At 45.3% G+C, this 26,579-nt stretch overlaps 1 protein-coding gene across 2 annotated transcripts in view; it reads left to right on the top strand.

Annotated features, from left to right (window-relative positions):
* otud7a (OTU deubiquitinase 7A) overlaps positions 1-24,702 on the top strand; it is a 44,648-nt gene extending 19,946 nt beyond the window's left edge. For both annotated transcript variants that reach the window (XM_035157773.2, XM_035157774.2), the window contains exons 3-13: positions 1,784-1,937; positions 6,163-6,348; positions 6,461-6,679; positions 9,351-9,452; positions 10,803-10,930; positions 11,587-11,699; positions 13,953-14,080; positions 14,175-14,324; positions 20,041-20,155; positions 20,716-20,800; positions 21,202-24,702. In XM_035157773.2, the coding sequence (XP_035013664.1) occupies positions 1,853-1,937; positions 6,163-6,348; positions 6,461-6,679; positions 9,351-9,452; positions 10,803-10,930; positions 11,587-11,699; positions 13,953-14,080; positions 14,175-14,324; positions 20,041-20,155; positions 20,716-20,800; positions 21,202-22,758 (2,868 nt within the window). In that variant the 5' untranslated portion in view covers positions 1,784-1,852 and the 3' untranslated portion in view covers positions 22,759-24,702. The remainder of the gene's footprint in view (positions 1-1,783; positions 1,938-6,162; positions 6,349-6,460; positions 6,680-9,350; positions 9,453-10,802; positions 10,931-11,586; positions 11,700-13,952; positions 14,081-14,174; positions 14,325-20,040; positions 20,156-20,715; positions 20,801-21,201) is intronic.
* Positions 24,703-26,579: the final 1,877 nt, after the last annotated feature.

The raw sequence follows: 26,579 nt of genomic DNA, 5'->3' as shown, positions 1-26,579 counted from the left end.
CAGGACTCTGAAGCTGCCACTGCTGCACAAAGAGCTGTTGGCCTGTTTATTCAAAGTTCCGTGAAGCTCGACTCACTACACAGAACCCCGAACTACAGAATCCGTTGTGTAGCCGTTGTCGTGAATGCACTGTTGTGGTGATCAACAAGGTCACATACGCTGATGAGTCCCAGAAGTCCCTGCTACAGAGAGGTGGACACCCTGTTTCATTTAATCCATATTGACTGTATTGAAGTGTCCAAATTGCACCAAATGTACACTGCACTTTCTTGGGCCCTGAACAATACACATGCACGGGTGTGAGGACGATAAGATGAACGGTTCTGGAGCCAGACAGACAGACAGGGATTTTGAGATTCCATTCTCCTTATGATACTAAAAGTGTCGATATCCAAATAGAGAGACGAGTCAGAAGCAAGAGTTCCACTGTGGTTCCCCTTTAATCTGATAACTTCCTATATATGATCTCATGATCTCGTATAAGGTTTGGTTGTATCTGCTTCATCTGACCTCCTTGTGTTCCTTGTGGTTGAAATGATTCTCTCAGTACTGTAAAGCACATGCAACACAATACAAATGGCTGACAGTAAGTAGGTCAGCTAAACTACTGCTTAAGTGTGCTTTGGCGCATTAATAATGCATATGATAAAGACTGAAGTTGCTGGGTCTCTTTTTTTTCTCTGATACTTTTCATATCTTTTAGTTTTTCCTTACTCTTGTTGAGGGTTAAGGGCAGAGGATGTCACACCCTGTTAAAGCCCTATGAGACAATCTGTGATTGATTGATTGATTGATATCTGAGATTGTTCCACCATGGTTAGAGGAAAATATGACATGATATCCTCCTGTTACAGTAATCCACTGTGTTCCTCCTCGTCACAAGCAGGAAACAACGGCATTTGTTTTCTGTCAGGCTCTATTTTCAGAGCATCTGTCACTTCACAGCGCTGAGCCAAAACCTGGGCAGTCGTGTCATGTCGCACACTGCGAGCGGGCGGGGGGCGGCTATCTCCTGTTGGCTGCTCAGAGACGTGGGCGGAGGATCTGTAGGTCTCCAGCATGCTCGGGTCAAATCTACAAACTTCTGGTCCGCACACAGAAGCCTGGTGTCAGAGCTGCAAACCTGTGGGTGTTTGGTTTCTTCATGGACAACGCTGCGACCTCTGTTGCTGGAATGAAAGCTATGCGTGGACTCGTTCATTCCCGGGGCCGAGGGAGTGAACGCATGTGCGTCTTGGAAGTGCTGTTGACCTAACAGGGCGATGCTTGTTGATTAATTAGGGCCCTGGTGTTAGATAGCCGTGATGTAAACATGCTCTTCAGATTGCATCCCACAAAATACCATCACACTGAATCGGCCAGCTCCGCAAAGAGTGTCGCTGTGGTTAAAGATGCTGGATCATACCCAGAGACCTCTGGTTGACACCCAGTCGCAGGAAGAGGGTCAGCGTTGTTATGACGGCGGGCGGTGGGCCAAACTCTTTAGAGATAGGCAGGTGTGTCCTGGTTACGACTACTGGCTGTGTTGTTGACATTACATCTGTAGCGCCTGATGTTCTGTTATGACTGTGAGCAAGAGCAGGGAGGAGCACAGGGGAGTGGAGCGCTATTCACAGAGCTATGAATGATCAGCTCCGTGAAGCATTGCACATCAGTACAAGCAGGGTGGGGATACAGTAAGACAGACAGTGGAGTGAGTTTTCTCCCGGGGTAAGGGACTTTTTAGACGTTGAATTGTGAGTTTAAGGCCTGTTGTGTTTCATCATTGTTTTTTTTTCTCCAGATGAGAACGTGAAGGCTGGCGTCCACCAAGGCCACCGCTGCACCTTGGGCAGCGCACACACATGATCACATGACTCTGGACATGGACGCGGTCCTGTCAGACTTTGTTCGGTCCACGGGGGCAGAACCGGGTCTGGCAAGAGACCTGCTGGAAGGTAAGAGATCGCTGCAGCGCTGAGAGACACTGGCCTGCTTCTTCAAGAGAACTGAAACTTTTATTCAATACAAGACAACAAAGATGTTTGGGAATTACTGTTTTGATCATTTGCTCCCTGTTGTGACATGGCTGAGCAGAGGAGAGGGAAGAACAGAGGAGGAGAGGAAATGAGAGTGGAGGAAAATAAAGGAAACAAAGGCAGGAAGGAGAGGAGTGGGGGCTGCAACAGTAGGCCAGCTCGCTGATTTAAAGGCCAGTGTGACGGTTTTACGAGTGCACTCCCCAGGGAGAGCTTTGTGCCCATTCATTGGAACTCATTGAGGAGCAGAGTGCTACTGGCACTTGTATATGGCGTACATACAGTGGAAAAAAAACACAGGGGAGCAAAAGTGCACACAGCAACAGAACGCCAGGTCTGCTGGGTTGGCTTCGCTATAGAGACGATGATATAGAGTGATGTTTTTTTGTGCCTTTTTGGCACTTTGACCAGGAGAATGTGCAGTAAAGAAATGCAGACGTCCAAACACAGATACAGTTTGGTCTGATTTTATGGAAATAAAAGCATGCACCATGCTAATCAGACTTCCACTAGTGGATGAAATCCTCGTAGAATGTTTGCAGCAACCTATGTGAAAACGTTATTTTCTCTGTGTGTACATAATGCAGCTGATGTCTGGTCTGAAAAAAGAATTAGAGGGTTGGGTGTCTGCTTCTTCCTCCCACTCAGCCTCTTTTCCTCCCCCCTGATTCTGCCTCGGTATCGAGCCACGGGGGCATTCATGTGACAGACACCAAACAAGACACTGCACTCAAGACAAGACAGACAGTGGGCCCGGATGCCCTATTTCAGAATAACGCCTGCTGCTTTTATCTGTTGTTAGCATCGCTTTCCAGATGAGCATCAATCAGCAGCTCTGTTAACCTCTGCTCCGAGTCAGGCAGGAGTGTGTGTGCGTGTGTGCGTGTGTGTGTGTGTGTGTGTGTTTGGGTGTGTGTGTGTGCGTGTGAGGGGACAGAGAGACGAGCAACAGAGAAGTGTGAAAATATGACAGTGTCACATATGGTGCTTCCCTCTAGAGGCTGGTTTATGTACTGCAGCACTGAATGTACCTTGACCTTTGTGTTAAAGGGGACATGGCATGCCCATTTTACCACAAGTTGATATGGTTCCTTGGGGTCTTAATGAAATGTCTGTAACATACTTTGGTCAAAATACCACAAGGATCATATAAAACAGCACCCTTTTACCCTGTCTAAAACAGCCCTCCACAGAGTGACCTGTTTTGAGTGCCTGTTCCTTTAAATGCTAATGAGCCAGCTCTCCCCCATGATTTTAAACGATATAAATTACATATTTTATATGATATAAATTATCAAATATGCATCCCATACTTTGTATTCCCTTCTGTTGTCCTGGAGTTTTAATTTTCCCAATCACATAATTAAATGTCCCCCTCTGCCCATCCACTACAAGCACACAAGCAGACAGACAGAGAGAGAAAGAGAGGTGGGGGCTATGAAGACCATCATTTACCCCCGAACCCCGACATTCAACGGGTACAACAACAAGCGGAGAAAGCAGAATCGCGGGCTGACCTTATATATACAGTCTATGGGGCTGACCAGCGGAGAAATGCTCGTCCCGTGTGAACAGCCAGGCGGCTGCGTGCTGGAGAACGGCGCTGCGCTGCCTCGCAGCGGCGCTTCCGCGTCCGGTGTACCCGGCGTAACTACTGTAACCCGGCGTAACTACTGTACCCGGCGTAACTACTGTAACCCAGCGTAACTACTGTACCGGCGTAACTACTGTAACCCGGCGTACAGTAGAGCTGAACACTGCGGAAGTCTTCCACACAGCTGGCAGTGTGGAAGACCGCTGCAGGCAGCGCAGCGCCGTTCTCAGCGCGCAGCCGCCTGGCTGTTCACGGGGACGAGCATTTCTCCGCTGGTCAGCCCCATAGACTGTATATATAAGGTCAGCCCGCGATTCTGCTTTCTCCGCTTGTTGTTGTACCCGTTGAATGTCGGGGTTCGGGGGTTACAGTAGCGCTGAACACTGCGGAAGTCTTCCACACTGTTGGCTGTGTGGCGCTGACACAAATTCCAGCTCACACATGGGAGAGCGAGCGGTCGCTCCCGAGCAGCTGCTGCAGCCTCCCAGTCCCAACGATCCAGACAAATGCCACATGTGAGTGAATCGCGGGCTGACCAGCGGAGAAATGCTCGTCCCGTGTGAACAGCCCGGCTGCGTGCTTGGGAACGGCGCTGCGCTGCCTCGCAGCCTCTCTGCCTCCGGTGTAAACCCGGAAGTAACGAGTGTGGGGGGGGGTGGGCCAAGACCATGTAGGGAGACTTCCAGTTCCTTGTTACGACACAATACCCAGGAAGCGCAATCGAGTCGCTCAAGCATGACGTTTCTGACTTAGAGGAACTATAACAAAACGCGCGAGTGTTTTTTCCCCAGAGTTTTTGGGTTGGTAGACATGCCAGATACCCACATTAACCTGTAGAAGCACTAACAAAGTGGAATTTGCATGCTATGTCCCCTTTAAAATTCACGAGACGTTAAACTAGAACATTTTCTGAGGGTTGTAAATAAAGAATTTATATAATTTAATTGTATATAATATAATGAAGTTTATATTTTGTTTGAATTGACATTGTACATATATACATACAATATATATTTTTAACTTTTTACTACCTTTACTTACTGAGTATTTCATTATTCCCTTTTGCTCCTGTACCATGGTAAATTTCCCCTTATTTTATTTATCTTAACACTGGGACTCTTGAATAGAGCAGAGCCATAGTTAATGTTAACAGGAACATCTGGGACAAATACAAATGTCTGCTGTCTCTGAATGGAGAAAATTACTTTTTAAATTGTGTTTACGTGAAGAAAATAGATTTTTACAGTAAAACTTGTTCATAAAGATCTATTTCTACTGTTACTATATGTAAATCCTCTGAAAAAGGTTTAATTCTGAATGATGTTAGAATAAAACAGACGCACAGTGTCTCTAACAGACAGGGTTAATATATATTGATACTGCAGATGAATTTATCAGTGTTCCCTGTGCTGACGTCAGCCATTACAAATTACAAACGAGTGAGCAGGGACTGTGCTTTCCTTGCCACAGTGTAGTAGCAGCCTAATGTACAGGCGTTTTAAAGAACGTGCATTAGGTGCCGAGTGGCTGTGTAGCTGGACCTTAAGTCGTGTTCCTGGATGCATGCGGCTACAGCTGCTGAGATCCATACAGTGGAATCAGTTTTGCATTGATTGGCATGAGAGATGGTGATTAGTGGAGCTGTGTTTCATGTTCAGACCGCCGAGAAGTCTGGGAGTCCGAGTGGGGTTGAGAGGACAACTTCCTCCAGGTCTCTTACACAGGGAGTCCATTAATGGACCCTGACACACAAACATGCTCAGGTTGCACGCAGACAGACAGAGACCCGGCGTTCTTAATGTTTGCAGTCGAGGGCGTTTAGGTGGGATTTATAAAGAGTGTTTTGCAGACAGGTCCTGTGGCATTAGGAGAAGGCACGCTCAGATATAATAAGACTGACGTTTGACTTCTGTCTCATAAACCTGGAAGGGATTGTGTTAGAGAGACAGTACCCAGAGGACAACTGTGTCTCTGTGTGCGTGTTCCTGTGTGTGTGTGCGTGTGTGTCCCTCCTGCACATCAGGATATTGTTGTCACTCTTTTGAAGTATCTGTCTCCCCTCACTATCTTCATTTTTTTGTGGCACCACCCGACCCCAACCCCTAGTTATTCACGTTTCAATGCAGCACGTTTAACACAGACAAAGGCACAGTATGGCATTGTTCTATATAGACTGTACGTACCGTTATAGTGGGGGGTAACCGTTTTTTTTAATGACTGTTAAGAGATCTAGAGATTTATAGGCATTTAATCAAAGTATTGAGGAAGACAGGAATCTAAAGATCTTGTTACCAAATACCAAGTGCATTGTTTTTGTGTTTAGGAATTACTAGGAGGAAATCTGGCTTATTTCCCTCTATACTTTCTGTTTACTCGAAATGTTTTCTCAGGTTTTCTCCGTGAGATCATCATGTTGACACTAAACTGTAGTGAACACTGTCTTGTTGCATCAGGAAAACAACTTTTTGTGTGGGAACATAACAGACGGAATATCATTATTTCTCATTATTTCTTGTGACAATCAGCCTGACCTTTGTTCGTGTCCCACAGGTAAAAACTGGGACCTCAGTGCTGCTCTAAATGATTACGAGGAGCTCAGGCAGGTCCACACTGCCAACCTGCCACAGGTCTTCAATGAGGGCCGATACTACAAGCAGCCCGAGATACGTGACACGCCCACCCATGTCAGCAGGGTCGACAAGCCGTGTGCACAGAAGCAGGAGGACAATGCACAAGGTAGCAGGGCCACCATCTGGAACAGAGATTACCCACCACCAATCACAAGTTCCCTTTTGTCTCCACACGCTTCCCACTCATCCGTTCCATTCGTCCCTCTTTTCCGCTTTAGAGAAGCGTCTGTCCCGCGGGATCTCCCACGCCAGCTCTGCTATCGTCTCCCTGGCGCGGCTGCAAGTGGCTAGCGAGTGCACCAGCGAGCAGTTCCCTCTCGAGATGCCCATCTACACATTCCAGCTACCAGACCTCAGCGTGTACAGTGAGGACTTCAGGAGCTTCATAGAGAGAGACCTGATAGAGCAGTCCACCATGATGGCTCTGGAGCAGGCTGGTGAGTACTGCTGGATATAATACAATACATCCATTTGTAGTACTCTCCTACTACTGACACAAGACATGTTACAGAATCATCACTGTGGCCTTTATTCAGATTACACTGAGAGGCAGAAGGCCAACAAAGCAGCAGCAAACAGAAATGCCAGTGAAAGTGGAGACAGAGAAGTAGAGCGTGAGACTGAGAGAAGAGACAGAGCAGATCAGACCAGCAACACAACAACATCTAATTCAAACATCCTGGATCCCAAAGGAATTCATCTCCCTGCTGAAGCTTTGAAATAATGAAGAGAAACTAGTTAGTGAAGTTTCCAAACTTCCAGCCGACTGTTTCCCTCACAGAGACGACAGAGTCTGTCAAGGCTTTCTCACCTAATTCTGTTCAACATCCGAGTGCTGTCGACAAAAATAATATCGAGTCAATAAACCATTCAAACATAAAAGGATGTCATAATATTCTTCTAGATACATTTTTGATAGTGTCTCAAAATGGCGATTGCCAACCTGACGTACATGCACCATAGCAAGCAAACAGTCGGATGATGGATGGATGGAAAATGTTATAGTTAGTTATAGTTATGACATCATGAACTAAAAGGATAAATGGTCAAACCTGAGTATAATTGCAGCATCATTGCTACAACAAACAAGAATTTAGATCCAAACTGGATTTTGCCCTGGAAAACTATATGCAAAACTACGGGAAGTATATTGGGTCAAAACTGAACTAGGAAACCGTGACAGCCGTGTTTATTACTGACTGATTGACAAATTGACAACACTCATCAATATCAGCTCCTTAAACATGCATGTGTTTTTCAAGATCCATGCATCATTGCATCATTGCGTTTCATGGAAATCCATTCAGTCGTTTTTGTCAGGGGTGAAAACAAAACCTGTGGTGGAGGTGGACATTTGTGGCTTTTGTTGGTCAATGGAGATGCACTGAAAGTGTGGGTGTGTTGTGGGTGATGGCGTTCGTCCGATTTCCAAAGATGGGAGCCACACTGATTAGCCAACCAGAAGACAGTATCTGATCTTGTGATACATCCAGAATTTACACTCATAAAAGTTTGAGCACTGTCATGAATCTAATCAAAAATGAAATGCATCACAAACTGTGGGAAGGACCAGGGCGATAAAATATATATCTCTGTGAATAAGAATTAGCCTCACTTCATGGATGGTAAAAAGTAATAGTCATTCTAGGATGTGACATCATTAAACGCACTGGGATGTGATAGCAGTCCATCCTTTTAGAAAATGTACAGTATCTAATGTAAAAAACTAAAATCATGACGTTCAAACTGATGGGACAAACCCTGTGTAATTTGAGGCCTGTCTACACCGAGGGGTAAATCATTCAGAGCCTCTTCTGTGTTTACTGTCGTTGATGATGGATTCAGATCAGCCCAGACTCGGAGCAGTGAGGCCGTCTGCAGTAAAGCGACGTGCAGCAACCTGGGGTGTGAAGCTGTCGTTTCTCCCTCGGGGCAGTGATGGAGCAGAAACTGGATTTACTGTGAAATTCAGGCCGACGAGGAAAATATTCAGAATGGAGGCTGCAGGCATATTGCCTGTGCTAATCACTGCCTTCAAAGATCAGCCATGGAGGCTCATTATACTTGTTTGGCTAATTGTACTCAATGGGCCGTCACTTGTACCTGCTCCAGTACTCGACTAAGAGACGTTAAGTTACTTTTGAATATTAAGGTTCACGTGCACAATAAACGGCTTCTGTTAAGTAGCTGTGACACCGTTTTTTTGTTGAATTTCATTGATAGAAGAGTTCACAGTTCCATCATCAGGAAGGAAGCAATTCTGCAATCTCTCTCTACAAGACGGTTCTGATCAGATACAGATGGGTGTCAAATATAAGGAAAATCTGAAAGATGAGCAGAGAAGCAGAAGGACACAGGGAGCGAGGGGGGGGGGGTCAGTGAATGGTTTCAGGAGTATGAAAATAAAGCCAATCATATGCTGCGGCCTTCACTCTCACCAGATCTTAACCCAGTCAACACTTATAGGTGATTTTATTAATAATAATAATAGCAATAACAACTTTATTTATACGGCACCTTTCAAAACAGCCGTTGCAAAGTGCTTCACAAAGACGGCAAATAAAAACGAGAGAGCAAAACATCCAAGGCAACAAGGAAATTTATACAATATCATTTAAAAGTAATGGCAAAAGAAATGGGTAAAAGAACCATAAGTAAAAGCCAATCTGTAAAACCGCGTTTTGAGGGATTTAACACTTTTATTGCTAAAAAAAGTGTTAAGTTGAGTCTGCTGTTCGACCTTCTATTATTATCGACATGGTTTTCTCTTCATTCATTTGCATTCCCTTTTTTCCCCAACCTATGGTTCCTGTTCATGTAGTATATATAATAGCTCATAGTTAACTGTCATAGGCCCTGGAAAATTCTTTAGTAAAGTTTTTTTTGTTTCAGTTTGCGTTGCGGCCTCTTTCTTGTCGACCATATGCTTCTCTTCAGGGAGATGTTCAGTTGGATTCGAGATCAATGGCACATTGATATTGAGACATTATATTTCATTATACAGATACATTTGAACATCCAATGGAAAATGGACTAACGTCAAATGTGTTTTCCTGGGTTTTGTGCAGATTCTGTGTATTTATTATTTTACTGTATGTGTGTGTGCAGGTCGTCTGAACTGGTGGTCCACCATGTGCACCAGCTGTAAGAAGCTGCTTCCTCTGGCCACCACAGGGGACGGGAACTGCCTCCTGCACGCTGCCTCCTTAGGTGAGCTACTCATGTACACTTCAGTATATTCAATACACACTTTAACCATAGTTTGATAATAATTTCTTGAAAACAGCTTTCAAGTCCCCACGTAACAGACTTAAGAGTGCAAGTTGATTCTGCATATTTTTGTTTCAGGTAAAAACATAAAGCTATGGTAGGTAAGCTTGATGTTTACAGTAGCCAGTTACACTTCATGTGCTTTGTGCATCAGAGTCAGATTTGACAGTCACAACGATTTGAAGCCTGCTCTCTGCCAACTTCGTCTAAACCTGCGGATTTCCCCGATGAACAGGACAGGGATGAAACAAGAGGAAGTTGACGACCGCGATCAGATCCCTATGATATATATGATCGAGTCCAAATAACAAGAGATAAAAGAAAAATTTACATACGATTAAAAAAACATGTAAAACTTCATTCTCCTATCATGGGGCTTTTAAACGTCACGGTTGGCGTGGAACAACTGTGCGAGTCGAGGTCACGGGTGTCTAATGAGAGTGTCAACGCGGCGTCAGAGCTGCTGAATCCAGAGAACGGAGTGAGACAGGAGAAGTTAGAGAGATGGAGGAAGCAGCAGGAGAAGGGATGGAGATAACTGACCTATACATTGCAGGGAAAATGAAGGCTGCAGTGTTCGCAGGGTTCAGGGCATGACAGAATATGCAGGTCTGTGCTGGAGGAGATGGCTGACTCCCCAGTGTGAAGACTGTTGCAGCAGCAGAGGGTTAGAAGCATCACAGCTAATGTGATCAGCACTGACATTCAGACGACTGAGGCCCTCTGATGAGTGACAAAAGACATTTTTAGTTTGACAGCTGAGGTCATCTTGGAACGACCTATCAACGTAATTCCATCTCTTTTATTATGCGTCCGCGCCGGGGACAGCCAGTGGCCCATTCCCGGGAACATGATATCTTAAGAATGCCTCAACGGAATCTCCTCAAATTTGATACAAATATTCACTCGTACTCAAGAAAACTAATTCGATTTTGGTAGTCAAAGGTCAAAAGGTCACAGCAATGTTTATGTTTTTCTTGAACATGATGTGTTAAGGTCCGCTTGAGGAAATGTCTTCAAATTTGGCACAAACTTACACTTGAACTCAGAGATTATCTGGAGGTCAAAGGTTAAGGTCACAATGACCTCATGTTACTGTGTTTCAGTTGTCAAAGGTAGAGTTTATAGTGACCTTTTATATGAAAAAAAAGATTGTAGAAATATGTTCACAGAAACTGCACTAGCTGGCGGAGACAATGCGGTAATTCTAGTTTTATCTATATGCGATGGTGGTGTTGTTTTATGTCCTTGAGCCTGACTGGCAGTAACGCCGTTGTGTGTGTTGATCAGGAATGTGGGGCTTCCATGACAGAGACCTGATGCTGAGGAAGTCCCTGTACACCATGATGAAGAGCGGAGCGGAGAGGGATGCTCTGAAGAGGAGGTGGAGGTGGCAGCAGACCCAACAGAACAAGGAGGTCAGGGAGAGCCTCCATCCCGGCACACTGCACCTTCTAAAAGCATCACATCCTCTTTCACTAATGACACTTTAATACATCCAGGGATGAGCCACTCGTAACCTCTGCTAATAGCACTGATTTTAGCTTCCTTGCTGGGCCTCACATTTGGATTTTTGCTGCGAGGAAAATTGTCTTTCTACGATACCAATTGTGGATTAACAGCAGTGCTTCTAATACTGTCAAATCCTCTGCACTTCCTCTCCGTTCTCTTCATGTCCATGGATTAAAGTATTTTCCAGTCTATTAAAAAAAATGTGTCACCAAAGATAGCTCAGGCAAAGAAGTAGTACAGATGCTCATGTTTTAAAAATGCCCGGGGCATCCTGGTGGCCCGCTGATCTAAGATGCAACCCATGTAACTGCAGTGTCCCACTTTGAGTCCGGGCAACCTTTGCTGCATGTCATCCACCTTTTATCTAATTATCCATATATCCTGTCAGTCTCTTCCATGAGCAAGAAGAACAGGCAGAAATTGCAGAACGGAAAGTTTTGCAATTTCTGCATTAGTCATTTGACCATGGAATTGGTCAAAAATGACTAATAACAGGGATTGTGTGGGTGAGCACCAGCACATGTTCATGAGAATGTCTATTTCTGTGTGTGTGTTTCTGCAGTCAGGGCTGGTGTACACTGAGGAGGAGTGGGAGAGAGAGTGGAACGAGCTGCTGAAGTTGGCCTCCAGCGAGCCTCGCACTCACCTCAGCAAAAACGGCAACACCAGTGGAGGGTAAGCCGTTTGACTCACAGACAATTTCTACATCCCTTAAAAGAAAAAGCCTGCAAGCACGCACACACACACACACACACACACACACACACACACACACACACACACACACACACACACACACACACACACACACACACACACACACACACACTCTCCCAAGACTCACATGTTACACTTTTTAACCAGAATGCAGCAGTTTTTGCTCTGTAATCACTGTGTAAGATGGAGACCACAGTGAACCACAGCAGCTGTACAGGTTGTGCAGCTTCTCGTCGCATGTCACACATTACAGCTCTTGTTTTAATGCGCTGTGCGTTGAAATTCTGCAGGAGGCCCACACTGAAAACAAAAAGTGACCTTCTCCCTGAGATGGATTTGTCGGGGAAACTGGTCCCACTCGGACTGTTGCTCTTTCAAATTGCTTCTCTGATTTAATAACATCAGCCGAATCTCACAAGTGAGACTGTGCCATCTACTGGCTGCCTTCAGCATTAATCACTTCTTCCATAACAGCCTCCCTGAGCAGTGGGTTACTTTTAGCTGCTGCAGGTGATGTGATTCTCTCTCACACACACACACACACACACACACACACAACACACACACACACACACACACACACACACACACACACACACACACACACACACACACACACACACACACTCCATGAGAACTAGCGTAAGAGTGGGTTTATGTCAGGCTACAGAGGCACCATGGAAACTAACTGTGGTTTCTTCCTCCTACGCACAGAAACCTTGTGGTTTTCTCTGTTTCCATATTCTCTGAAACAAACATACACAAGTTTTCATATCGTTGCTTGGTGTAGCAGCACATTTGATGGGGGCGGGGAGACTATGATGCTCTATCTGCAGACTGAAAGAACTGCTGCTTGTGGAACATGCAAACTGTCTGTGCAGGTTTTCTCCGGCTCCCTCACACGCATTACAAAGTCATACGGATTGGGGTTAGGTTAATTGGAGACTCTAAATTGACTGCATGTGTGAATGTCGGCCATGTGAGACACTGGCGGCCTGTCCAGGTTTTAGCCTGCCTCTCACCCAATGTCAGCTGGGATTGGCTCCAGCTTCCCCTTGACCTTCAATGGATAAGCACTATAGATAATGGATGGATGGATGGATGGGAATGTGAAGTGTGCAAACCTAATAACAAACAAGCCAATGGTAACATCTGAAAACAACAGAATTCTGTTTAGATTTAGATGTCCAGCTTAAAGGGATTGTTCACCCAATCACACACGTCACCCTCCCCTCCATAGGCATAGTGGTGAGTAGATAATGAGTGAATTTTCATTTTTGGGTGAACAACCCTTTTAAAGATCTCTATCGCTGAGTATATCCCATTAATGACCGTAATTTACTCATTTAGTCTGGTGGTTCTAACCTCTCATTGAGTCTGACTGTAATACAGTAATCAGGTCAGGGATGTTTGATGGTCCTAGTGTGAGATGAGCCACTAAATGGGATGAGTGGGATTCACATATTAAGAGGCTCTTCATTAGAGTAAATGTGGCAGCGTGGCTGTTTGTGTGGCTGACAACTTAATTGTTCCACATCCTCCGGTTCCCTGGTGGTTGCATGCCTGAGAGCCTCTGTTTCTCTCCATCGCTCCCTCCCTCCTTCTTTCTCTCTCCCACTCTCTTTTATTCCAATATATGTATGTACAGATGGATTATTACCTCCACCAAGGAGGTTATGTCTTCGTCTGCGTTTGTTTGTTCGTCTGTCTGGATGTGTTATTGGTAAAGGGAAGAACCTATTCCATTTTGTGCGGATCCGGATCAGGGGGCGGTCCAGAGACGCTTTTTTTACTTTCTTTTACATTAAAAAATAGAGAATTTCAACATTTCCATTGATTTCTCAGAGAATAATTCATGGATCTTGATGAAAAAAAACAAACATGTTTCGGGGACTTATATTTATGAGTATGTGCAATCTTGTGCAGATCCATGTAAAAGTCTTTATCTTGTTGATTTAAACGTGCTTTCACGAGGGGACTGTTGGGCCTTGGCGGAGGTATGCTCTCTACTGAGTGTCACTCTAGTTTTGCATTGTTGTCCTGTTTGTAAGAGGTACAAAGTAGGAGCCGGTTGGATGAGATTAGATTACACCGGCGCACGGTTAGCACATTAATTTATTATTTTGACTGCAAATGTTATTCTACCAGTCAATAGTCAGGAACCTGTCCCATGATCCAACAGTGTTTCATGTGTTCCTTTTATTTTCTCAGTGTGGATAACTCTGAGGATCCCGTCTACGAGAGTCTGGAGGAGTTCCATGTGTTTGTGCTGGCCCACGTGTTACGCAGGCCAATCGTAGTGGTGGCTGATACGATGCTCAGAGACTCAGGAGGAGAAGGTAGGCTGACTGCATCGTCTAACGATCCTGTACAATACAGTAGGGTGAGCTGTGGTAACTGACACTGCATGTGGTGTTGTGACTGAATCTCCAGCTTTTGCTCCCATCCCATTTGGAGGACTCTATCTGCCCCTGGAGGTGCCTCCAAGCCGCTGTCACTGCTCACCTCTGGTCCTGGCCTATGATCAGGCTCACTTCTCCGCACTGGTGTCCATGGAGCAGAGGGACCAGCAGCGAGAGCAAGGTAAGCAACTGCACCTCATTATGAAACCCAGTTACAGAAAACACTCTTAGGCCATTGTAGGACAAAATTTAAATGGATTGTTGACTCTTTTTCATGCAGCGATATTTGTTTTGTTTTTTCATTTTTGCATCTGTCGCGTATTAAAAAACATCCACTCGCTTGCGGTGAGTCCTGCAGAGGAATCTCCTGCAGTGTTTTCACATTGGGCCCCCGGATTATCTGCAGACTTCACATTGGGAACCAGGAGGAGAAAGTTTGCAAAGAGTCCAGAGGCTCTCAGTCGGACATATGACATACTGCCCCTCCTGAGAAAGTCAGTAGGATATCCGGAGCTCAGTGCATGTCTGAAAGCAGCTTTACTCTTTGACAGAAAATAGCTGGTGATGTCTGCAGGTGTAAATCTGTGATGTTACCCTTTGGTTGACCTCTTGTTTTCTTTTTAATCCAAAGAGTCACCTGCTGTAATGTGCAATAGTTAGGCAGTTTTTGCTTTTAACTTAAGTGCGTGGATAGTGGGAGTGAGGGCGAGTGGTCTGCCTGTCCTGCTAGAGGTGAATAATGTATGAGACAGCAGTCTAATTACCTGTGATCCATTATTAAAACTGGCTGGTTGGCAGCAGGGACCAGGGAGTGGCCGACATGGAGGGGGAGAGGACAGCAGGCTGCTGCTGCTGCTGCTGCTGCTGCTTCTTCTTCTTCTTCTTCTTCTTCTTCTTCTTCTTCTTCTTCTTCTTCTTCTTCTTCTTCTTCTTCTTCTTCTTCTTCTTCTTCTGACTTTCTAAATACTGAGTTAAAATAATTCAATCCTGTATGTTATTGCATATCTACGTTTCTCCCTCTGAGGTTGAATTCAGCCTGTCTAACTGGGTGTGTCTGTTCTTCTCACGCAGAAATCTGTGATATAGTTCCTGTGCAGACCATTTCGATTGTTATGTTGTGGCCAGTCAGTGTTGATTTTCCATTGTGTTGAGTGACTCTTGTTTTTGTCCTGTTGTGCCCGTTCTGTTGCTACTCCAGATGCGTGGCTTGTTTTCGAGGTCAGCTTAATCCTCACATGCAGGTCCTCTAATCGACAAATAAAGTGCTTCTCCTTGACAACCAGCGTTAGCAGTCACGGCACTCTTCTGTATCTGACTCAGTGGGTGGAACTCACTTGTCATTTGCGTGGGCAGCCGGCCAACTCCGTGTCTCCCCCGGTGTTTTTTCTCACCCTCAAATGCGGATACACTTGCGCAAACGTTCTTTTTCTTCCTCTCTCTGTCTTCCTCCTCCTTCTCTTCCTCTCTTGTGCTCGTCTGAGTACGTACTATTCTCAGCCCATAAACACCAACCTAGTCATTAAGGCAGGGGTATGATCACTGCAGACCAGCAGACAGACATGATCACTAACCTGCCACTCCTGCCCTGAGGTCATTCCCTTTTGTGCCAGCAGCACATGAAAGCCAGGCTCCTCCACTATTCTGCACTCTTGTATATTGGCTGTTATCATGTGGCAGAGAGGCTTCTCCTTTTGTCCACCAGATGGTGCATATGTCCAAAGAACCCGCTGTAGCTGGAACATAACCCCACTGCATGACTGTATTTAATTATTCTGGTGCGCTGTGTCCTTAGACAGGATCCGAGTGAGTTTCTGTCTGCAGTCTGACTCCCGGACGTTATGAAAACACTTGTACACTTAGCTAGATGCATGCATGTGTATGTCATGTGATGTATCCCATGACACACTAATGATACAAATCCCTGCTACTCTAGATAAGTTTATCTGCAGTTTTATGCATTTTAAGTTGTATATTTTATGACTTTATTAGAAATGGCTGGTGCTCTTATCATTTGTAAATTGAAAGAAAAGTACAGTGTTGTCATGCTGCCTCATATCTTGTACGGCTGAACAGATGTCAGCCGTACAAGCAAAGGGTCAGACAGGCAGACCTAATCTTCCACCGCCAATTAGGGCAGAGTAGCCCCAGTCTGTCTCTAAGCCCTCATGACATCGCCACATATGGGCAGGGTCCTGGACCGCTGGGGCCCCAACTAACCAAGCCTCTCTGCTGACAGTCAGGCCACTGTGTGGACGTCTCAGGTGGAGGGCTGCTCTCAGTTTTCCCCAGCACAGCGAAGAGCATCCGAGGGGCATCGGGCCTGTGTGTGTTCAGGTGCCAGAGGCTGGGTTAGAATACTGGCTCTTTCTTCAGCCCTCTGTATGGAAGATTATAGCAGAGTCCCTCCCAGTAACCTGATTCTAAATCACACTGACACGTCACGCTACTGCCCCTTTTATGGCCGGCCTGCATGACTGCTGGGGCTGTTTTGATGGTGGATGGTGAAAAAACAACAAGGGAGGGGTGACTGAAGTCAAAGGTTATTGCTGATGGTTAAAACTTTTTGTTTATATTCTGAGTGTCTCCCAAAAGAGCAGTCAAGTGGTTTCCCTGGTGAGTTCATCAGGTGAACCCAGAGTCCTTGTGCACATGACTATGCTTTCTATCAGCCCATTTACCGCTCACCTGCTGTGTGATAATGATCGGCTCCTCAGCAGATGCCGTTGGCTGTGTCTTTTATCAGCTTGTTTGCGCTCCTGTGGTTAAATGACGTAAGAAGTGGAACTGGCCCTCTGGAAAACTCTGAAACGATTTCAAGCTCTGGTCCCAGTACCAAAACACTTCCAGGTTTTCGTTGGCATCCCATCACCAACCCTCTGACACCCAAGTGAATTAAGTAAATGGTGGTCTTTTACACAAAGACCACCTACAGTACATAACATCGCAGTGTACCCATCCAGGTCTGGCAATCCCCCTCCTCTATCTATTAAAGACACCCAGTGTATTACTCACCATGCACTCGTTGTAATTAAACCAACATGGCAATCACAATTAAAACGTTATGTGTTGTGGTTTTATGTGTAACTTCAAATGTGATGTAATTACCACCACGGTTCCGCTGCGAAAAAGCTCAGGCTTGTTTATATGCACGACTGCTGTTTACTCTGGTGAATTAGGCCCCTTTAAAATCTGCAGCTGTGCGGACTGACCAAAGTCAGGAATTCAAATTTGTGCGTTTTCCAGACAGTACAAATTGTTCTTGAATCGCAAAACATAGGAAACATTGGCTCACTGCTCCTGCTCTGAATCAAAGCTCGTAACGGGAGACTCTGCTCATAGAAGGGAGTGAGCGACGAGGGAGGACTCACTCTCATTCTGCTCTCACGGCACACGGCAGGATGGAACTGAGGGCTGCACAGTAAAAAAAGACAAGTTAAATATATCTATATCCAACCAATTCGTGTGAATAAATTCATAGAAAGGATATCTGCCTCCTTTCCAACAGCTGTTTCCTCACTGAGTACACCCAAGTCTCCCCCTCCCTCCCTATCGCTCAGACTGGACCCCCCCCCAACCCTGCGATTCAGAGATGTAAACTGAGCAAGGCGAGGCGGGCTAGCAACTATGATGCTGAGTACACAGCTCGCATACCACAGAGGGCTATGATGTCATCCATGCATAAGCTATGGGAGTCGGGTCATTCAAGGACGACGCAACTAGGCTGCCAACAGGGATAGTAAATACATTACAGCACACTTTAGTCCCCCAGAGCTCAATTGGCAGCATTGAATCTGTGAATCTGGACCGGGCCCAAAGCGGGAACAACAGCACACACAGCACTCTGGAATGGGGAGAAAGAAAGACAGCTGCATCGTGGGAGCCGGGACACAGACCTCCACTGCCTGCTGCATGACCTGAGTGGGAACTGAGTGGGAGCTATATAACTGGTGTTATGGTGTGTGTGTGTGTGTGTGTGTGTGTGTGTGTGTGTGTGTGTGTGTGTGTGTGTGTGTGTGTGTGTGTGTGTGTGTGTGTGTGTGTGTGTGTGTGTGTGTGTGTGTGTGTGTGTGTGTGTGTGTGTGTGTGTGTGTGTGTGATTTTGAATTATATTGCCCTTGTGCATTCTAGGAAAGAACCTTCTGCAAGTAAATCCACTTCTTTTCCCTCCCACTTTTCAGATTTGCCCTGCCAATGCTCGTATTTGTCTCTGTGGCTGCAGCTATTACTCAGTCCCTCATTTTAAGTCGATGATATAAGATGCATTGTCGTTGGCAGTCATTTACCCAGCCTGACATTCTAGGGCAGATATCTTTCTCAACAAGTCTAGTCCGTCAGCAGTGCTGCTAGTGATACAGTGGAATGTGTTTCCTTAGCTTCCGACTGATGGTGTGAGATAAAAATAAATAGCAATGTTGACAGTGTTAAATGTGCTCACCCGGGTTTGGCTGTTCAAAGAACTTGAGGCATCATCAAAATACATGCAGCACCAGTATTTTGACACCGAGCACGCTTCATCGTGTGCTTTGCACCCGAACACAGGCCGTCAGAAAGAGACACGACAGGGATGGAGAGGGGCTTTGACCTGCAGTTCCACCGGGGATGCAGTAGGGGCAGTTGCTGCTGGTGTCCATGTCTGTGTGGAGCCTGCAGAGCAGCCTCTTGGCAGTGGAAGAATTGATGAGGCAGGGAGGAGACTGTATCTTCCATCTGGGGCTGACAGGGAAGGCTGGAATGTCCTCGGCCTGAACAGCCTGCCTCTCTCTGCCGTCATGTGGACAACAGCCCCCACACTAGGAAGCCACGAGAGCAAGCACGTGTGGGTGTCTGTTTTATGCTCTCCAGTGATTAGTGATGAAAACCTCTTCCTCCCAGTAAGGAGCCGATCATATCAGCGGAGGATGAATGACTTTTCTTCACCTCTCCTGCTCTTAACCTGTACTCCTGTGTCTGATTGCACTCTATTACCAAACCAATGAATCATGTGCAGCTCCGATCAGCCGAAGACATACTCAGTTTCTATAAATCAAAGCTGCACTCTCATCATGCCAAGTTTAGATTCATTTTTTCACTACCTGTGCCAAGGAGGTTATGTTTTCACCCCTGTTTGTTTGTAAACAAGATTTCACAAAATCCACTGAATGGATTACTAGGTGTTAGATTTGTTTAGGTAGGTCTTGAATATAGTTTTTAATGCCCATTTGTGTTGCAGTTCTTTCTCAATGATACAGATATTAGCATTCTGTAATAAAACTACAAACAAGACCAACGTGGAACTGATAACTGCCAGTCTGCACAACGCCAAGGTCAGAATTTGTTGGAGTGCACTCTCCTTGGATGCCTGAGAGATGATGCATAATGTCTCTGACTGTAGTTTTATAAAAATAACATTTCAAGCGTTATTGGTTGTGTAAGTCAATGTGGGACTCCCATATCCCTTCATATCTGTTGTATTTGACATATAGGGCTAAAACTTCACTCATTATGGTCTGAAAAGGGTCCTAAAAATGTAACCTGTGGAAACCTGCAGAAAGCCTGATGACACCTAATCAGTTGTTGTTTTCCTCACACTGACCATGACCTGACCTGATACGCCCAGAAGAGACCACCGTGAAGGACATATTGTCTATTATTTCATGTTGTTTTCTTGTCATGAGAATTGTTTTGTATTACTGATGCAGGCCGTATATGGGCCCAAGGCTGGAGGTTGCCCACCTCTGCTTGAACCCATACTGACAGGCATCTGGGATAATTAACATGGCATCATTCCTGTGAGGCCTCGTGGTGTCAACTCAGCTCTGACACCACAACGGTCTTGTGGGAGAACGGGTTGCGTGCGATGTAGTCTCCATTGGTGAGGCGACACGGAAGTAACCTTTTGTTAATCTTATCTCTTCCAGCTGTTATCCCTCTGACTGACTCGGAGCACAAGCTGCTGGCACTCCATTTTGCCGTGGACCCTGGCAGGGACTGGGATTGGGGGAGGGACGACAACGATAACACCAAGCTAGCCAAGTAAGTCCTGTATAGTATATCACAGCGTGTTGATGCTTATCAACAGAGCAAGTGACTACGAAAGCAGCTCGGAGAGAAGGTGAGAGGGTAAAATCCACAGGCGATGGCAGTTCTGTCCAGTCTACACACACAAGGCTGTATATATGTGGGGGATTTAACTTTGATTACGGGCTCCGAATTCAGGTTACTTCAAAGAGTGAGCAGAGAGAGAACAAATTGTGAGTCACGTCAGTCATCCATAGGGTTTTCCAGGAATGGCCCCACTAAAGCAGCAACACCCTCTCTGAGTTTAGCAAAGGCTTTGTGTAAGGGTTTCTGTTTCACATTCCTGCCGGTCAGGGGGTTAGCTTATCTTTATACAAGCTGCAGAATGGAGAATACAGATATATAGAGAGAAGATGCTTTAACTACTTTCTAATATCACCTCTTTGTACAACCTTTAGAAATCTGAAACTTCCAAAATTACATGTTGCACTAGACCCTTATGCGCACTGTTGATGCCATGAAGACTCCTACATCACACTGCTTGTTTATAATCGTGAATATATTTTCTCCCACAGTCTCATCTTGTCTCTGGAGGCCAAACTCAACTTGCTGCACAACTACATGAATGTAACATGGATTCGAATTCCATCTGAAACAAGGGTAATTTTATTTTCTTGCTCGTGAGGCGTTCGTGGCCGTTAATTTAGCTCGGGAGAGACTCCTCCATTCCAGATGTTCTTTAAACCACAGAGTCCAATCAGTCAGTGTTATTTACTGTCAGAAGGCAATAAACCTTCGGCATTTATGTGTGTAATGAATATGAATCTTCAGATTACAGGCAAATTAGCTCGTGTGTGTGTGTGTGTGTGTGTGTGTGAATTTGAATACTTATAGAAATATTTTAGAACTCTCCACTTATAAATACCTGAAATCAAAATTCCATGAAATTCTGTAAAGTGCAGAAATCAAAATTTAATGAAGTTGACCCTGAAACATCATCACCTCTGCTCTGATCTGTGTTTTCTTCATTGCTGTGTGTGTGTTTGTGCGTCTCTGTGCAGGCTCCCTTGGCTCAGCCAGAGTCTCCCACAGCCTCTGCAGGTGAGGACGTCCAGTCTCTGGCAGAGTCCATGGACTCTGACCGTGAGTCTGTCGGCAGCAACTCTAATGTCAACACGGGCAAGCCCAGCAAAGAGAAGGACAAGGACAAGCAGCGCAAGGACAAAGACAAGAGCCGAGCTGATTCCGTAGCCAACAAACTAGGTAGCTTCAGCAAAACCCTGGGAATCAAGCTGAAGAAGAACATGGGAGGGCTGGGTGGCCTTGTGCACGGCAAAATGAACAAATCCAATTCTGGCTCAGGTCGTAGTGGGGAGAACGGAGGGGAGAAAGCAAAGAAGAAGGAGTCTAAGACTAACAAAGGAAGCAAGGAGGAGTCGGGCCAGTCAGCCAGCTCCACCTCCTCTGAAAAGGCCACTAGTCCCTCTCCTACAGACAGACCCTCCAGCTCCTCCCCCACGGAGAGACAGGACAGTGCAGGGAGAGTCTCAGGGGACAAGATCATGGAAAACTGGAAATACAGCACCGATGTCAAGCTCAGCCTCAACATTCTGCGGGCCGCCATGCAAGGGGAGCGCAAGTTCATCTTCGCCGGCCTCTTGCTCACCAGCCATCGACATCAGTTCCACGAGGAGATGATCAACTACTATCTGACCAACGCCCAGGAACGATTCAGCCAAGAGCAGGAGCAGAAGAGGAAGGAGGCCGAGAAGAAGCCCCCCACCACTAATGAGGTGGCCGCGAAAAAACCTGAGCATGAGAGTGTCTTCCAGAGGGAGAGATCAGACAGCTCGCCTCCGGAGAGCTGCTCTCCTGTCCTGCCCCACCACACACACACCTACAACCACAACTCACAGCCCCCGCTGGGTCTCAAGATGCCGGGAAGGAACAGTCCCATTCCTGCAGCCCCCCTAGTATGTGTCCCAGTGCCCCCCCTCACACCGCCAACAGCCTCACACCATGTCTCCCACCCAGCCCCTGCGCCTTACTCCTCCCCCAGTATTGGTGCTAAGAGACCTGGGCCTTTACCTGTGTCTGCCCACTACAGCCATACACCGCCCATCCAGAGGCACAGTGTGATTCACATACAAGATGTCAACATGCAAACCTCCATCTTTCAAGATGACCCCTATAAGCCTGTGGTGGGCACCCTAAAGACATGCGCCACCTACCCCCAGCAGAACCGCACACTCTCATCGCAGAGTTACAGCCCTGCTCGCCTGTCAGGGGTCCGCACTGTTAACACCATGGACACCCTGGCCTACAATATGCCGGGCGAACACAAGTCCCACACCTACACCAATGGATTTGATGCGGGAGACATTCAGGACTGCCTGGAGTTTGCTGATGAGGACAACTCGTCTCACACCTGGCTCAACCAAGACAAAACCAAAGGGCGGAGCTCTGGAAGCCCTTTGTACTGCTTTCAGCAGCGCCGCTGCAAGAGGGAGAACTGCTCCTTCTACGGCAGGCCAGAGACAGAAAACTACTGCTCCTACTGCTACAGGGAGGAGCTAAAACGCAGGGAGAGGGAGTGCAAGGTGCAAAGGCCTGCGTAGCCATCACCGCCACTTCAGCCACTTGTCAGCAAGGCCACAGGAGACTTGAGGGAAGACACCATCTGCACTCTGCATCAAGAATATCATGATGGCAAACATTTTCCTATTTTGTTGAAGAATGCTCTTGTATTCCTGTCACCCTTCCCTTGTTGGTAAAGATTATTACTTTATGATGGGGGATGCAGAACTTGAAACAGTGAGCAGCTTTGGCCAGATATTGTGCGATTGTTTAGTTTGATTTCTGTCTCATTGAATTTAGTCTTTTACTTGTTTTAGAGTAAAAGTCATCTCTGTGATGTAACTCTCTGTATGTGAGGGAAAGGTCTTTATTTTTCAAAGTTTAAAAAGATTTGCATCTTATCTGGAGGGAACATTTTAGCTCTTTTAATCAGTTTTAATGCAATACCTCTGCTAGGTTCCTCAACATCTCTGTGGAAAATTTGTAGTTGTTTTGCAATCAAAGTAAATTCAATGGGAGATTGATATTAGACTTTAAAGCAATAAATTGGTGATTTTTGCTACACCCTCTCCCAGTTTTGTCTATGCACCAATAATATAATTACTGTAGGTTATCTGTGTCTTGTAAATTGTAAAGGATTGTCACGGTGTGCTTTTGTAAACAATTTGAACTACAGGAATAAAAACGTGTAAGCATCATAGGTTGTAATGTTGGATTAGGATGACATGTAAAACTCTCATTTGTTACGTGTTAACCTTCGTCGTTACCACAGTGCAAGGGTTAGCTGTATCAGAGTCGGACGCAAAATATGTTGCAGGATTTCATTTCATATTTTTGCCCGTAGTCGACCTCCTAAAGACCACAAGCACTGCCAAAACTGGCTTCTTAAAAAAATTTGATTCCAATTTTCCAACTGTTTTTTGTGCCAAATACTGAACAATGTGCATCGGACAAATTGCTTTCCAAATATGCAGTGTTTTATGGTGTGTGTCTCTGAGTCGCCTATTAACTACTTTATTCAGTCGATGTGTTAGATGAGAAGAATTGTGGGTAGTGAGAGCAGGCCGATGCGTATTTGTCTGACGTGTGATTACGTATCTCTTCCCCCTCTACACACGCCACACGATGTGCAATCATGCTATAGGCACTATGTGGTGACCTGCAGTATACATGTGTCACCCGTCCAGTGTGAGATTGTGTGTTCTTCCTCCATATCTAGAGGCCGTTTAAAAGAAGCACCTGCTGCTACGAGCACCTCAAGCCTTTGTGATCATCAGTGCTTTAATCAATCAGTGGGTTTGTGAAGCCCGGGCCTCCAAGTGCTTTCTGCTCATTCGACATGACTACTGTAAAGATGCAGTGTTTGTGTTGCTGTTTGTTCTGGTGATGCTTGGATAATGTACCATGCTGTCCTTAACTAAGTGTGTGTCCTGGCCAAGGATGTCCACTGCTCCCTCGGTTCACTTCTGTCTCTCTCCTGTACACATTTACAGTGATGCTCCTCTTTGTTCCTATGTGACCAGTTCATGGACTCCCACCATGTTAGGACTGTAAGATATGATTTTGTATTCCTTTAAGAGTTTTACACTACTTTAAATTATTAATTTGCACATTAGGTACAGATGTAAATATGAAAAAAATAGTTTATTGTTACAAACATGGTGTGTCTGTGTCTTTTTTTACATATTGTTAGGATTGTAAGTAATATTTTTTAATCAGTACTGCGCTTTGAGAGTTTTAGGGTATTTTATAAGAATCTAGGAATATGTAAAAACACTGCAATACACTTTTTACCAGCGTCTTCTTCCCATCTCTAGCCTTCCTTTCTTTTTTCTAGCAGGGCCCTAAAGCAGATGGTTATGGGAGACATTACTGTTAGAACTTAACAAGACACAACACACAATGAAGCCTGTAATTTCAACTGTTGTAATCAGGTTGTTTTACCCATAACACTCAGCCCCTGAAAATAAACAAAGTGAACGTCAGTGTTATCTCGACTTAGATTAGAGACTTTTAAAGGCCTTACAAAGGAGGCCATGAGTTGCATTAGAGGAGCGAATGAACATCTCACCCACTGAAATAATGGTCAAAATGCAGCAGAGGCCGAAAATCAGCTCTAAAGTTCCAAAAAGGTTTGATCTCATAATTCCTATAATGACCTCTTCTGCTTGGGAAATAGTGACACCCTTTTAAATGACCCACCGTCATTCTCCTGACGCGGGCTTCCCACTAAAAGTCTCTGCAAGCTGCAAACTAGTTTACATTCATGACATCACTATGACATCACTGGGTTTTTCTGTCAGACTACACAAAGCTCACACTGAGCTCTAAAAGATGCTATAACGATGTTTTCACAGGCCGTGCAACGCTCCCCCAGACAAATAAACTGGTCATCATGTGGACAATTTGGGCCGCGCCCCTTTAAGAGGCAGTCTGAAGTTTTGAATAGGACACTCTGATTTATAAGACTCAGCATTAATGGGAGGTGATTTATCTTGGGTCGGCTTATTGAATGAGACAGAGCTGAATGAGGGGAGAAATCCCACCAAAACGGGTCTGAGGTTAGGGAGTTGAGATTCTTTGGGGTGAACTGAGAAGTGGGGCAGCATTCCTGACCGAGAGCTGCAACTCTGCCTCATTCCTCCAGGGACGCTTGTTCACCAGCAAGAGAATGGACGCCTAGGCGTGGAACCAGTCTTTGAAATGTCCTCTCATTCCCTACGTTGGTTAAATCTAGTGAGGGCGTGTCACACATCGAGACAAATGGAATGAAGCTTAGCATACACACGATTCAGAGGATATTCACATAGAGGTTTAGTCATGTATTCGTCACTGTAGATATGTTAGGATTAATTTACTCAAAGCTTCTTTTAATCTTCTAACGCAGAGAAACGAACAGCTCATGAGAATAGCTCAGTAAGAAAGGTTTCATCCTGGTGCATTAAAGCTTTTTCTAAAGGCTTCCAGTCAGATTATCATCCCTGGTTTTGTACAAGGAACCATGATTTTATAAATATTGAAAGTCTGTATGGTGCGAGCTGTGAGGGATGTTTCAGTGCACTTTTGTCATGGAAATCTATTTCCACAAACTTATGTCTGTCTGTATGTGTATCGCATATCTCACGAACCGTTCATTTTATCCTCTTCATACTTGGCATGTGTATTGTTATACGCTCCGGGAAGAGCAGTGTTGAATCTGGTAGAATTTGAACAAGCGGGATGTTAAATATTAACAAAAGTTGAATAAACAATCGACCAGTTCAACAGCCTGTTGGGGCGTCAGTCATACGTCGTCTAATAAACTACAGCAATGGTCGGAAACTGGGTCAAACCACTGGTCAAAATCACAGCCAGATTATTTTGATAGTTTTAATATTTTATATCACCATATTAAACTGACACAGACATTCTGATGATCTCTGTCATAGCACTGACATTCATATGATCACTTCCTCTTTTGCAATTTCTCTACAAAGTAAAAGCACAACGTCCGTTTTGTTGCTGCAATGCTTTATATCAGGCTGAATTACAGAATTTTATTTTGAAAAGTAGGGTCTGAAGAAGGTGTCTGTTGCTTAGATGTCCTCTAAAATACTAACTTCCCTTTGCACCACAGACTGTTTATAATAAGCTCTGCACACAACGTCCAGCACACAAACAATAAAAAAGTGACAGTGCATTGTTGACCTGTATGAGGAGGACTCACTGAAGACAAGGAATGATTCTGAAGTAGCTCTGGAGCTTTAACACAAAGAGAGCAGGCCATTCCAAACCGGCAGGTTTAGAACAGGCGCTGCACTAGTATCTCAAAAGCAATTAAATGGATTATCGCACATTTCTTTTACAGATATTCATAGTCACC

Source organism: Hippoglossus stenolepis, chromosome 5 (assembly GCF_022539355.2).
Source record: "Hippoglossus stenolepis isolate QCI-W04-F060 chromosome 5, HSTE1.2, whole genome shotgun sequence".
Lineage (NCBI taxonomy): Eukaryota > Metazoa > Chordata > Actinopteri > Pleuronectiformes > Pleuronectidae > Hippoglossus > Hippoglossus stenolepis.
The sequence above is the reverse complement of the archived record's forward strand: the minus strand, read 5'-3'. Positions and strand labels throughout refer to the sequence as shown.